This window comes from Nerophis lumbriciformis, linkage group LG13 (assembly GCF_033978685.3).
Source record: "Nerophis lumbriciformis linkage group LG13, RoL_Nlum_v2.1, whole genome shotgun sequence".
Taxonomy (NCBI): Eukaryota; Metazoa; Chordata; class Actinopteri; order Syngnathiformes; family Syngnathidae; genus Nerophis; species Nerophis lumbriciformis.
The window spans coordinates 30,852,122-30,866,641 of record NC_084560.2 but is presented as its reverse complement, the minus strand read 5'-3'; the positions used below and the strand labels follow the sequence as shown (position 1 = coordinate 30,866,641).

The window sequence follows — 14,520 nt, the reverse complement described above, 5'->3', positions numbered from 1 at the left end:
TAAAATTATAATTAAACATGGTGTCAGTTATCAAAACGACACCATAACTTTGTGATGTGGCTTTTGTGAACAGAGCCTGACGGGACTTCAGGCCTTCTTGTAATTCTTCTACCTTCTGTAGCCTTTGTTCCGTGTCCATATTCTTGTCTTGGTCTTTGTTCGACGTTTCTTAGTGCTTTCTTAGATTATATTCTTTCATTACAACCACACTTTCTCCACACAGAAGACACGCAGGTTTGCCTTTTAGTTTCGTGAACATGTACTCTGCCTCCCACCTGGCTTGAAACCCCCTGTTTTTACCGTCCACCTTTCGTTTAGCCATTATTGGGGAGGGGGGTTGCTGAAAGTTGACATTTGCCCTGAATGCTGATGAATAATGAAGCCGAGGCCCACTTGCGGCGCTGCAGTGAGTTCGCGGACTACCTTTGTATTGTGGAGAATGGAATATCGATGCGTGCAAAACAGCAGCAGGCGGCTGTGACCTACGAGACGGTTCTTAAACTAATAAAATATCATCTCGGGGGCCATAGATAATTCATTCGCGGGCCGGGTCTGGCCCACGGGCCTTGACTTTGACATAAAGGCGCTAAACGGTCTGTTTGGAATTTGAACAATCTGTGATGTCACCGGTTGGGAAATACGTCACCGGATTATCCATGTATGGTATAAATGTACCAAGAGTGCCTTGCGTGCGTAGCCATTGTTGTCCGACGCTGTAGTCAATAAGCTCCTTCTTTTTCGCTATCTTCTTTTTGTATGGCAGACTGGCTCGTACACTCACATGCATCCTCTGCTGTTGCCAGTTCTAATACAAATTAACATATGGTCCTAACTTATATCTGTCAGTAGACTTGCTATGGAAGCGCTAAAATCTACAATAAAGATGGTCGGGAGAAGACGCTGTCGAAGTGGAGCCACGTAAATAAGCCCGCCCACAAAACAGCAGCACTTGGACCACACAAGTAGCTGTCCGTCACGAAAAGGCATTGTTTAATTTACCATGAAGTCCAGACTATAAACCGCTACTTTTTTCCTCCACTTTGAACCCTACGGATTAAAGACGGAGGAGCGGCTAATGTATGAATTTTTCTTCCCTGGCGGCAATTATAAAAATAATGTTATGAAAAAAACAAGCAAACTCCTATATTCATCTCCTGAGGCCTCAGTCAGGACAAAGAAAATGCAATTAGAATATTTTCACCTTTACCGTTCCATGCGGCAGGGTTGCCCCCTGAGCCCATTGCTCTTGCTATTGAGCCTCTGTCAAAAGTGCTTCGTACCAACCCGCTTATTACAATATATATAGACACAATGTGCAGCTGAAAGTCTCTGTACTAAGCCACTAACACTAGAATGTTTAAATATTGGCTGCAATATGAAGCATTTGATCCTCCTCTGTTATGGCTGGTAATGGAGGCTACTCAACCAAACCAGTATCTCTTGGGGCTCGAGTTTACTCTCCCATTCACTCACCAACATTCGCTTTTACGAAAAATCCCATCGTTAAAACCTCATTTAGGATCTGAGTTCAGTTTAAGCGCTATTTTGGCTTGCAGACTATTTCTAGTCTTGTACCCATCACTGCTAATCATGCTTTCTCTCCCTGTCTTGTCGATGGTGCCTTTTTAAGATGGTCAAGTCTGGGGATCAACAACATTAAAGATTTATACATTGACAACACTATTGCCTCTTTCCAGCAACTTTGTGATAAATGTTCACTCCCTAATTAACACTTTTTTAAATAGCTACAGATCCGCAGTATTGTTCGTAAAATTTTCCATAGGTTTTCAGATTGGCTGACTGACACAGTTTTAGTTAGATGTGTTTCTGACACTGCATCCAACTTAAAAAGGATCAGTTACACTTATTTATAACAATTTTTTCTTTTACGTCCTGAGTCCCTAAATTTAATTAAGTCAGTTTGGGAGGATTTAGGAGTGACCCTATCTGAGGAGACCTGGACAGAAATGTTAAATAACTTACAGTTCATAAGTCTTCTATTTGTGCTAGACACATCCTCATCCAATGCAAGCTAATACATTGTATGTATTATACCAAGGTTCAGTCACTGGGGTATGTAAACTTTTAACCAGGGTCATTTGAGTACTTTTTGTCATTTTGATTTAAAAAGAGTACCGTAAACACAGTTGTTTGCCAATAAATAGCTTCACACAACCATTAAGCAGGAGTGGAAGAAGGTTTTAGTGTTATCATTCATATTCTCTGAAGAATGGCCAAGAATTCATAACTTCTACCAGGGTATGTAAACTTATGAGCACGACTACATGTACCCGGTACACATATACAGGTAAAAGCCAGTAAATTAGAATATTTTGAAAAACTTGATTTATTTCAGTAATTGCATTCAAAAGGTGTAACTTGTACATTATATTTATTCATTGCACACAGACTGATGCATTCAAATGTTTATTTCATTTAATTTTGATGATTTGAAGTGGCAACAAATGAAAATCCAAAATTCCGTGTGTCACAAAATTAGAATATTACTTAAGGCTAATACAAAAAAGGGATTTTTAGAAATGTTGGCCAACTGAAAAGTATGAAAATGAAAAATATGAGCATGTACAATACTCAATACTTGGTTGGAGCTCCTTTTGCCTCAATTACTGCGTTAATGCGGCGTGGCATGGAGTCGATGAGTTTCTGGCACTGCTCAGGTGTTATGAGAGCCCAGGTTGCTCTGATAGTGGCCTTCAACTCTTCTGCGTTTTTGGGTCTGGCATTCTGCATCTTCCTTTTCACAATACCCCACAGATTTTCTATGGGGCTAAGGTCAGGGGAGTTGGCGGGCCAATTTAGAACAGAAATACCATGGTCCGTAAACCAGGCACGGGTAGATTTTGCACTGTGTGCAGGCGCCAAGTCCTGTTGGAACTTGAAATCTCCATCTCCATAGAGCAGGTCAGCAGCAGGAAGCATGAAGTGCTCTAAAACTTGCTGGTAGACGGCTGCGTTTATCCTGGATCTCATGAAACAGAGTGGACCGACACCAGCTGGACTGCTGCTGAGTGGTCCAAAGTCATGTTTTCTGACGAAAGCAAATTTTGCATTTCCTTTGGAAATCGAGGTCCCAGAGTCTGGAGGAAGACAGGAGAGGCACAGGATCCAAGTTGCCTGAAGTCTAGTGTAAAGTTTCCACCATCAGTGATGGTTTGGGGTGCCATGTCATCTGCTGGTGTCGGTCCACTCTGTTTCCTGAGATCCAGGGTCAACGCAGTCGTCTACCAGCAAGTTTTAGAGCACTTCATGCTTCCTGCTGCTGACCTGCTCTATGGAGATGGAGATTTCAAGTTCCAACAGGACTTGGCGCCTGCACACAGTGCAAAATCTACCCGTGCCTGGTTTACGGACCATGGTATTTCTGTTCTAAATTGGCCCGCCAACTCCCCTGACCTTAGCCCCACAGAAAATCTGTGGGGTATTGTGAAAAGGAAGATGCAGAATGCCAGACCCAAAAACGCAGAAGAGTTGAAGGCCACTATCAGAGCAACCTGGGCTCTGATAGTGGCTATTGCCTCTTTCCAGCAACTTTGTGATAAATGTTCACTCCCTAATTAACACTTTTTTAAATAGCTACAGATCCGCAGTATTGTTCGTAAAATTTTCCATAGGTTTTCAGATTGGCTGACTGACACAGTTTTAGTTAGATGTGTTTCTGACACTGCATCCAACTTAAAAAGGATCAGTTACACTTATTTATAACAATTTTTTCTTTTACGTCCTGAGTCCCTAAATTTAATTAAGTCAGTTTGGGAGGATTTAGGAGTGACCCTATCTGAGGAGACCTGGACAGAAATGTTAAATAACTTACAGTTCATAAGTCTTCTATTTGTGCTAGACACATCCTCATCCAATGCAAGCTAATACATTGTATGTATTATACCAAGGTTCAGTCACTGGGGTATGTAAACTTTTAACCAGGGTCATTTGAGTACTTTTTGTCATTTTGATTTAAAAAGAGTACCGTAAACACAGTTGTTTGCCAATAAATAGCTTCACACAACCATTAAGCAGGAGTGGAAGAAGGTTTTAGTGTTATCATTCATATTCTCTGAAGAATGGCCAAGAATTCATAACTTCTACCAGGGTATGTAAACTTATGAGCACGACTACATGTACCCGGTACACATATACAGGTAAAAGCCAGTAAATTAGAATATTTTGAAAAACTTGATTTATTTCAGTAATTGCATTCAAAAGGTGTAACTTGTACATTATATTTATTCATTGCACACAGACTGATGCATTCAAATGTTTATTTCATTTAATTTTGATGATTTGAAGTGGCAACAAATGAAAATCCAAAATTCCGTGTGTCACAAAATTAGAATATTACTTAAGGCTAATACAAAAAAGGGATTTTTAGAAATGTTGGCCAACTGAAAAGTATGAAAATGAAAAATATGAGCATGTACAATACTCAATACTTGGTTGGAGCTCCTTTTGCCTCAATTACTGCGTTAATGCGGCGTGGCATGGAGTCGATGAGTTTCTGGCACTGCTCAGGTGTTATGAGAGCCCAGGTTGCTCTGATAGTGGCCTTCAACTCTTCTGCGTTTTTGGGTCTGGCATTCTGCATCTTCCTTTTCACAATACCCCACAGATTTTCTATGGGGCTAAGGTCAGGGGAGTTGGCGGGCCAATTTAGAACAGAAATACCATGGTCCGTAAACCAGGCACGGGTAGATTTTGCACTGTGTGCAGGCGCCAAGTCCTGTTGGAACTTGAAATCTCCATCTCCATAGAGCAGGTCAGCAGCAGGAAGCATGAAGTGCTCTAAAACTTGCTGGTAGACGGCTGCGTTTATCCTGGATCTCATGAAACAGAGTGGACCGACACCAGCTGGACTGCTGCTGAGTGGTCCAAAGTCATGTTTTCTGACGAAAGCAAATTTTGCATTTCCTTTGGAAATCGAGGTCCCAGAGTCTGGAGGAAGACAGGAGAGGCACAGGATCCAAGTTGCCTGAAGTCTAGTGTAAAGTTTCCACCATCAGTGATGGTTTGGGGTGCCATGTCATCTGCTGGTGTCGGTCCACTCTGTTTCCTGAGATCCAGGGTCAACGCAGTCGTCTACCAGCAAGTTTTAGAGCACTTCATGCTTCCTGCTGCTGACCTGCTCTATGGAGATGGAGATTTCAAGTTCCAACAGGACTTGGCGCCTGCACACAGTGCAAAATCTACCCGTGCCTGGTTTACGGACCATGGTATTTCTGTTCTAAATTGGCCCGCCAACTCCCCTGACCTTAGCCCCACAGAAAATCTGTGGGGTATTGTGAAAAGGAAGATGCAGAATGCCAGACCCAAAAACGCAGAAGAGTTGAAGGCCACTATCAGAGCAACCTGGGCTCTGATAGTGGCTATTGCCTCTTTCCAGCAACTTTGTGATAAATGTTCACTCCCTAATTAACACTTTTTTAAATAGCTACAGATCCGCAGTATTGTTCGTAAAATTTTCCATAGGTTTTCAGATTGGCTGACTGACACAGTTTTAGTTAGATGTGTTTCTGACACTGCATCCAACTTAAAAAGGATCAGTTACACTTATTTATAACAATTTTTTCTTTTACGTCCTGAGTCCCTAAATTTAATTAAGTCAGTTTGGGAGGATTTAGGAGTGACCCTATCTGAGGAGACCTGGACAGAAATGTTAAATAACTTACAGTTCATAAGTCTTCTATTTGTGCTAGACACATCCTCATCCAATGCAAGCTAATACATTGTATGTATTATACCAAGGTTCAGTCACTGGGGTATGTAAACTTTTAACCAGGGTCATTTGAGTACTTTTTGTCATTTTGATTTAAAAAGAGTACCGTAAACACAGTTGTTTGCCAATAAATAGCTTCACACAACCATTAAGCAGGAGTGGAAGAAGGTTTTAGTGTTATCATTCATATTCTCTGAAGAATGGCCAAGAATTCATAACTTCTACCAGGGTATGTAAACTTATGAGCACGACTACATGTACCCGGTACACATATACAGGTAAAAGCCAGTAAATTAGAATATTTTGAAAAACTTGATTTATTTCAGTAATTGCATTCAAAAGGTGTAACTTGTACATTATATTTATTCATTGCACACAGACTGATGCATTCAAATGTTTATTTCATTTAATTTTGATGATTTGAAGTGGCAACAAATGAAAATCCAAAATTCCGTGTGTCACAAAATTAGAATATTACTTAAGGCTAATACAAAAAAGGGATTTTTAGAAATGTTGGCCAACTGAAAAGTATGAAAATGAAAAATATGAGCATGTACAATACTCAATACTTGGTTGGAGCTCCTTTTGCCTCAATTACTGCGTTAATGCGGCGTGGCATGGAGTCGATGAGTTTCTGGCACTGCTCAGGTGTTATGAGAGCCCAGGTTGCTCTGATAGTGGCCTTCAACTCTTCTGCGTTTTTGGGTCTGGCATTCTGCATCTTCCTTTTCACAATACCCCACAGATTTTCTATGGGGCTAAGGTCAGGGGAGTTGGCGGGCCAATTTAGAACAGAAATACCATGGTCCGTAAACCAGGCACGGGTAGATTTTGCACTGTGTGCAGGCGCCAAGTCCTGTTGGAACTTGAAATCTCCATCTCCATAGAGCAGGTCAGCAGCAGGAAGCATGAAGTGCTCTAAAACTTGCTGGTAGACGGCTGCGTTTATCCTGGATCTCATGAAACAGAGTGGACCGACACCAGCTGGACTGCTGCTGAGTGGTCCAAAGTCATGTTTTCTGACGAAAGCAAATTTTGCATTTCCTTTGGAAATCGAGGTCCCAGAGTCTGGAGGAAGACAGGAGAGGCACAGGATCCAAGTTGCCTGAAGTCTAGTGTAAAGTTTCCACCATCAGTGATGGTTTGGGGTGCCATGTCATCTGCTGGTGTCGGTCCACTCTGTTTCCTGAGATCCAGGGTCAACGCAGTCGTCTACCAGCAAGTTTTAGAGCACTTCATGCTTCCTGCTGCTGACCTGCTCTATGGAGATGGAGATTTCAAGTTCCAACAGGACTTGGCGCCTGCACACAGCGCAAAATCTACCCGTGCCTGGTTTACGGACCATGGTATTTCTGTTCTAAATTGGCCCGCCAACTCCCCTGACCTTAGCCCCATAGAAAATCTGTGGGGTATTGTGAAAAGGAAGATGCAGAATGCCAGACCCAAAAACGCAGAAGAGTTGAAGGCCACTATCAGAGCAACCTGGGCTCTCATAACACCTGAGCAGTGCCAGAAACTCATCGACTCCATGCCACGCCGCATTAACGCAGTAATTGAGGCAAAAGGAGCTCCAACCAAGTATTGAGTATTGTACATGCTCATATTTTTCATTTTCATACTTTTCAGTTGGCCAACATTTCTAAAAATCCCTTTTTTGTATTAGCCTTAAGTAATATTCTAATTTTGTGACACACGGAATTTTGGATTTTCATTTGTTGCCACTTCAAATCATCAAAATTAAATGAAATAAACATTTGAATGCATCAGTCTGTGTGCAATGAATAAATATAATGTACAAGTTACACCTTTTGAATGCAATTACTGAAATAAATCAAGTTTTTCAAAATATTCTAATTTACTGGCTTTTACCTGTATATATACATATATATATATATATATATACTGTATATATATATAAATATATATATATATTTGGGCTGTCAAAGTTAACGCGATAAAGGAATTTATAGTTGACACGTGAACGACGATAATTGTTTTAACGCGCGATTAATGTTTTTGACTCTTGGCCTGTTTCGTAGCTTGGGGAAATGTGTAGTGGCGTCCAGTTACTGTTGAGCCACAGGCTCGAAAATAGCTAGCGGAACTGCACAAAGAAATGGGGCACCTGATGGAAATCTCAGATCCAAAGCCATGGCTAGTCATTCTCCGGACATGACAAGACAAGACGTTCAATCGCCGGGAGACGACATCATTGGCGCGAATGCTGAGCGTGCATTGCTGCATGGAGTGAGGAGAAGCTTCATTCCGTGTTTGGATTACAGTTAAGTGCATTGAAAACAGAACATTTAGATTGTTACTCTGCTTTAAGATGGCATACAAGCTCAGCAAAAACAAAGAGGATAGATAGGAATTCTAAAGTCACTTTTATCGGAGATTTTCGTCAAAACATGCAAGTCTTTTCTCATATCAATCACACACGTCCGGTTGGCGGCTTCACAATAAAACCGCTACGCTTCCCATCTGATCACGCTATTCTGTTATTTTGTGATATTTCTACCTAAATACATGTTTTCTGGCGGATTGAAATTTAGTGTATTGTAATGGCAGCGGCAATATGAAGGAGAACGACCCTTTGAACAAATTTGTCTTTTTCTTCTCTACCACAGAAGAGGTTTAATACTGCAGGCCACGGCGAGTAATTACGGTACATATCACTACACAATATTACCCTAGCTATGGTATATTCTTTTATAACCTGTTCTGAATGATCGGCCGCAATTGCAGAATGTTTAACAGGCTGAATATTACATTTTATTAATAAGTAGGTAGATAAGGTTAAAACATTGTCATGCAGAGATATAAATGTCATTAACTTGCACTGCTGTGCAGAAGTTTGGGACAATAATTACATAAGCACACTATATCCACTCATCACTCTGCACAAGAAAGCAAAAAGTGTCATTCATAGGCAGTGTTGGGACTAACGCGTTACAAAGTAACGCGTTACTGTAACGCCGTTAGTTTCGGCGGTAACTAGTAATCTAACGCGTTATTTTTTTATATTCAATAACTCAGTTACCGTTACTACATGATGCGTTACTGCGTTATTTTACGTTATTTTTTATGTAGTATCGGCTAGAAACTGAGGATCTGAGTGTATTTTATTCCAGCGAAGCAGAGACGTGCTTCTGATTCTTCCTCTGCGCTCTCTGTGTGTGCGTGTGACTGTGTGTCTGAGTGTGGGAAGGGGAGGGGAGGGGAGGGGAGGGGAGGGGGGTGCGCAATACAACCGTTGGCCAACAAAAAAGTAACCACAGAACACTATACAATTATACGGTATAGTGTTCTGTAGTTACTTTTTTGTTGGCCAAGCGGACGTGACGACAGGCTGTCCCCACTCAGATCCGCACAGACCGGGAGGGGGCGTGCCTTAAGTCCGGCTGAAAATCGGCAGAAATTTGGAGAATGGTTGTCCCAGGGAGAGGCAATGAAATTCGGGAGGGTTGGCAAGTATGAGATATTCTCACTTCTTTTCTTTTGTCGAGCACAAAGAAAAGAACATTTTAGTTAAATGTAAGTTGTGTCTTGGATCAAAGATCCCATCTACTGCCCAAAACAACAATTCAAATCTGCCTGGTTAGGCTCTGTGTATGTCACGTGTGCCTTCCTTAGGTGAAGCCAGCTTTACAGCTATGTTGTTGATTGATTGATTGATTGATTGATTGATTGATTGAAACTTTTATTAGTAGATTGCACAGTACAGTACATATTCCGTACAATTGACCACTAAATGGTAACACCCAAATAAGTTTTTTAACTTGTTTAAGTCGGGGTCCAGATACAGATATACACTATCAAATATATACTAACATCATAATACAGTCATCACACAAGATAATCATCAGGGTATATACATTGAATTATTTATATTATTTACAATCCGGGGTGTGGGATATGGAGGGGGGGGGGGTTAGGTTTGGTTGGTATCAACACTTCAGTCATCAACAATTGCATCATCAGAGAAATGGACATTGAAACAGTGTAGGACTGACTTGGTAGGATATGTACAGCAAGTAGTGGACACAGAGAGAGAGATCAGAAAGTATAATAAAAAGTGTCTACATTTGATTATTTACAATCCGAAGAGGTATTATGTGGAAGGGAGGGTGTTAGTTTAGGGTTGTAGTTGCCTGGAGGTGTTCTTTTAGTGCGGTTTTGAAGGAGGATAGAGATGCCCTTTCTTTTACACCTGTTGGGAGTGCATTCCATATTGAAGTGGCATAGAAAGAGAATGAGTTAAGACCTTTATTAGTTCGGAATCTGGGTTTAACGTGGTTAGTGTTAGTGTTAGTGTTATTATGCTGTTTGTTACTTATTTATGTTATGTTGCAGCTATTTAAAATAGTTTTGTCAATTTGTTCTGGCCTGAAATAAATTGGCCCTTTGAAACATATCTTTGTCTTTGTGTGTTGTATGTAGAGCACATTGCTTAGCAGAGTTCAGTGATGCAAATGTATGTCAAGTTGATCAACAGATTGTATTATTCTCCAGTGCAATAACAGTACTAAAATGAAGGCTAAAAGGGCATTAATGGGAGCTTTAAAAAAAAAAAAGTAGAAGAAGTAACTAAATAGTTACTTTTCACAGTAACGCATTACTTTTTGGTGTAAGTAACTGAGTTAGTAACTGAGTTACTTTTGAAATAAAGTAACTAGTAACTGTAACTAGTTACTGTTTTTCAGTAACTAACCCAACACTGTTCATAGGGCAGGATATAGTGATAGATTTTGCTTACATTTAAAACGATTGAAATTTAAAGATATTGTGGAACTACAAACAGTATTACATATAAAGCAAAACAGGTGTAAAGTGAGTAAAAGATTATTGATAATATATTTTACTCAGACCTGTAAATTTTTCATTGTATATAATAATAATGATGACAAGAAAAGTAGTTATTTGATTTATCAAATAAAGGGTGGGAGTAAATAAGATTCACTTCTTCCCACTCCTTTTTGGATATGAAAAAAACCTAACCATTATGCATTGTTTTCATTTTTTGTGTTTGGCATGTTTGCATTGTGAAATATGTTTTCATTTTTGTACCTTATTGTAATGTTTTCCCGATGATTTCCTGTGTACTTTTTTCCTTTATTTTGCTTTGTTTTTAGCATGTCCAAAATAAACTGCTACTACTACTAACCTGTACAAAATGTAAAGTACAGAGTATTAGAAACATTTAATCATGTAGAAAAAATATAACCTAGCATCTTTGACAATCAAAGCACGATCGGGTCAATCCACGTTTTGTGTTATTAATGCATGAAACTGCTATCTAAACATGGAAGTGTAGCTCTTCTCTTCTAAATGCAAGTGCTTCTAAAGGAGTACAAATTCTGTATTCGTACAAAATAGAAAATTTGGCAAGACACCAACGCACTGCAAGTATTTGTTTTATTCTCTTTAAAAATGTTTTATATCCTTTTCGTTCATCTAAGCAAATTAATTGTCTAGTCATGGTATTAAAAACTTTAAAAATCATCTGTCTAGAGTACACTCATTAACGATGAAAAATAATACTTTTCTGCGATTAATCGTGATAATTTTGAGTTACCAATGGACAAAATGTGATTAATCCCGATTAAATATTGTAAGAGTTTGACAGCCCTAATATATATATATAAATCATATGACTAATCACAAAATATATAGCATTGATCATGTTCATACACAGATTAATCACGCAATTCAATTAGACTGCACATGCTCCTTAACCTCAACCTCGGATGGTTACCTAAATGGTGGTGCAGGTTTAGTGCAAAAATGAGTAAGGAGACTTCCAAAAGGTGGTCCCCAGGCCAGACTTTGGACACCCATGTCATAAGCCATCTATATATGTATATTTTTATCATATTGGACAGTACATAATAATGAATAATATGCTGTACGGACTTTAAATGAGCAAGATTATAGCATAGTTGCACATTTCCATCTGTAGTCCTCCATGGGTGAAGTGTCCTGGACACATCGCCAGTAACTAGAATGGCAGAAGGTGGATTCGTACCATCAGGAACCCTCAAGTTTCCGGATGACTACTCTACCATCTGAACCATGCCGCCTAAACAACAAAGTTTGTCCTTCTGATTTTGTTTAACCTCTAATCCAAAGCAAACAGTGGGATACCTACAAAATACCACAAAAGCAAAAAGTCAGCTGGAACCTGGCAGCGAGTGTGATTGCACATTATTTCCTTGTGTTTGTGCTTCATACCAAAATCCTCTTTCGATCCTTCTCGGACAGAAATTTCACAGGTGGGTATTTTTCAGAGAAACTGGAAGAGAGATGATAAAGAATGAACATCAGGAGGGGGTAAAAGTACACAAAAGGGACATCCAAACAAAAAGATCACAATCAATATTTGCGTGTTACTAAGGCTTGTCTCTGTTATAATGCACCGACATGACTGAATCTGCCTAAGGCGCTGAAACAATATGGCATCTTGAAAAATCCATCACATTAAAGCTCATGGGTTTTTTTTTAACAAATGCGAGTGATACCAAGGATGTTTAGAGTCTGAAGCTGTGGCTGCATTTCGATTTGATTTCAAACTTCCAAAGAGTGCTTCAATGCCGCCACAGTATTAGCTTTCTCATCTTTGCTACATCTGAATTGCTCTAAAACCCATAAAAATGAAATGTACCTGTGTGGACTTCAGCACTGAAGATGTCCAATTGACTTTACATGATGACAAATATTGAAAGCAATATTAGCAGCTACAATAAAAATAACATTTGGGCTTCAATGAACTGTTGATATTCCACACAAAGCTCTTTTAACACCTCACTGGGAGTTTAGTGAAGGTTAATATGAAGTGGTCATTGAGGTTTGTGGGTCCTAGACAGTGATGCAGTCCAATTTTAGTGTTAGTCAGAACATTTACCTAAACTAATTCCTGCACCACTCCCACTGTACACAGAACATACAAATGTGCAGTACAGTGGTACCTCAACTTAAAATTGCCCCAACTTAAGAATGTTTTAAGATAAGCGTTGTCTCTCTGTAATTAATATGTTTTAAGTTGCGAGCAGCCGCCATTAGTCAGCACAGCAAATGTCACAGTGAACCCTGTAAGATCTGACCAAAGCATCTGGTCTTACTTGCTAACATTAGGTGGAAAAAGGGGAGTGTGAAGGACAATGCTGAGAATTTAATACCCGGTAATAATCAGTGAATTAAAACGCCAGAAAATTTGTTTGTCAATCAGGGACTATAGTGCAAATAAAAAACATCCATAAATATACATAAACACTGGCCAAGGATCTTAAAATAATATCTAAATGGTGGGCATTTATCCATGAAAATATGGAAAAGTTGCTGATAATGTGTTTGATGGAGAAGTAGCAGGAAGGAGATATCGAATATGTCTACTCACCAAGGTAAACACTATATATTATCACATTACTTCATAAAACTACTGTAGTTGTGGGAACTACATTCTATTGTATTGTTTACATGCAATATTTCTTATCTAAAAGTTTGTTCATCTTTCTAAAAGGCATGTTACGTGTTTAAAATTGTGCTCTTTTGCGGGGAGTCAAGCATCAATTGAATTTTTTCAATTAATTTAAAAGAAAGACATTGATTTAAAACGCAAGTGTTTTGAGTTTGTATACTTCCGCTGCATGTGCAATAAGCAAGTCTCAAACTAATCATTGTTAATGGACCAAAACAATGTTTTTAAATCATTTACGAGTGTACGTTTGTAACCGCAAGACATCGTTATTTTGAACATTATAAATCAACGACCACCTGTACAATGCATTGATATAAAATATCCTCCATTGGCTTTGGTGGCTTAGGGTAAGTTTGTAAGGATTCGCTTCTCTCGCACGCCACCCTGCTACCTGCAGATCCTACATACAATCAAAAACAAATGAACTTTATTTGTTTTTTTAATTTTGTTTCCATTCTGTGTCGCTCTGTAACAATAAAACTACTATAAAAATCCTGACTGTTCATATGTTTGTAAATTCAACAGGTTATTAAATACTTATTTTGTCACTGAATGTGAACATGCTTTGAGAAAACAAAGAAAGAGCACACAGACCTTTGTTCCAGATCACGTATCTTCTCACGGAGTGGAGCCACAGCCTTGAATGACGACAGAACACAAAAAATGACTACATGTAAAAACAAGGGATGGTATTCAGTTAAATGTTCTTGGTCATCTGTTTAATCAAATAGTTTGTCCTGCATATTTTAGTTCATACACCTTTTAAAATATCAAATTCAAGCACTTTTCGAACACATTTAGAGCTTTTGCATCACCCAACCTGCAGTGCATTTGGACAGTATTCACAATAGCTAAAATACTGTATGTACATGCGATGTCCTTGGTTTCTCATTTTTTTGTATACATTTGCAAACATTTCACCTATTTTTTTTTTCATTTTGCCATTGTGTTGTGTAGAATTTTGACGAGAAAAAAATAATAATTTACTTTATTTTGGAAAAAGGTTATCGCATAACAAAATGTGAATCAAGTGAAGCACTGTGAATACTTTCTGGATGCACTGTATTTATTAGAGGTATTGGCTGTATTTAATAGAGGTGTCTTTGAATAGTCGACAATTTGACTATCATCCTATCAGTCGTATCATCAGACCCTCATTCCTCTGTGGAAGGGAAGCGAGCTAAGAACAGTGAAACCTCAATTTACAACCCACCCCCAAACAACAAACTTTTCAATTAGTATACAAACTTTGTCTCAGGATCTAAAACTTTTCTGGGAAGCATGCCTGGCAATAGTTTTGTGCTGGATGAGTGAGAGG

At 39.1% G+C, this 14,520-nt stretch overlaps 1 protein-coding gene across 2 annotated transcripts in view; it reads right to left on the bottom strand.

Annotated features, from left to right (window-relative positions):
• The window catches only part of uxs1 (UDP-glucuronate decarboxylase 1), a 120,970-nt gene that overhangs the window by 63,888 nt on the left and 42,562 nt on the right, over window positions 1-14,520 (bottom strand). For both annotated transcript variants that reach the window (XM_061971054.2, XM_061971055.2), the window contains exons 4-5: window positions 13,797-13,840; window positions 11,960-12,020 (exon numbers count right to left, since the gene is read on the bottom strand). In XM_061971054.2, the coding sequence (XP_061827038.1) occupies window positions 11,960-12,020; window positions 13,797-13,840 (105 nt within the window). The remainder of the gene's footprint in view (window positions 1-11,959; window positions 12,021-13,796; window positions 13,841-14,520) is intronic.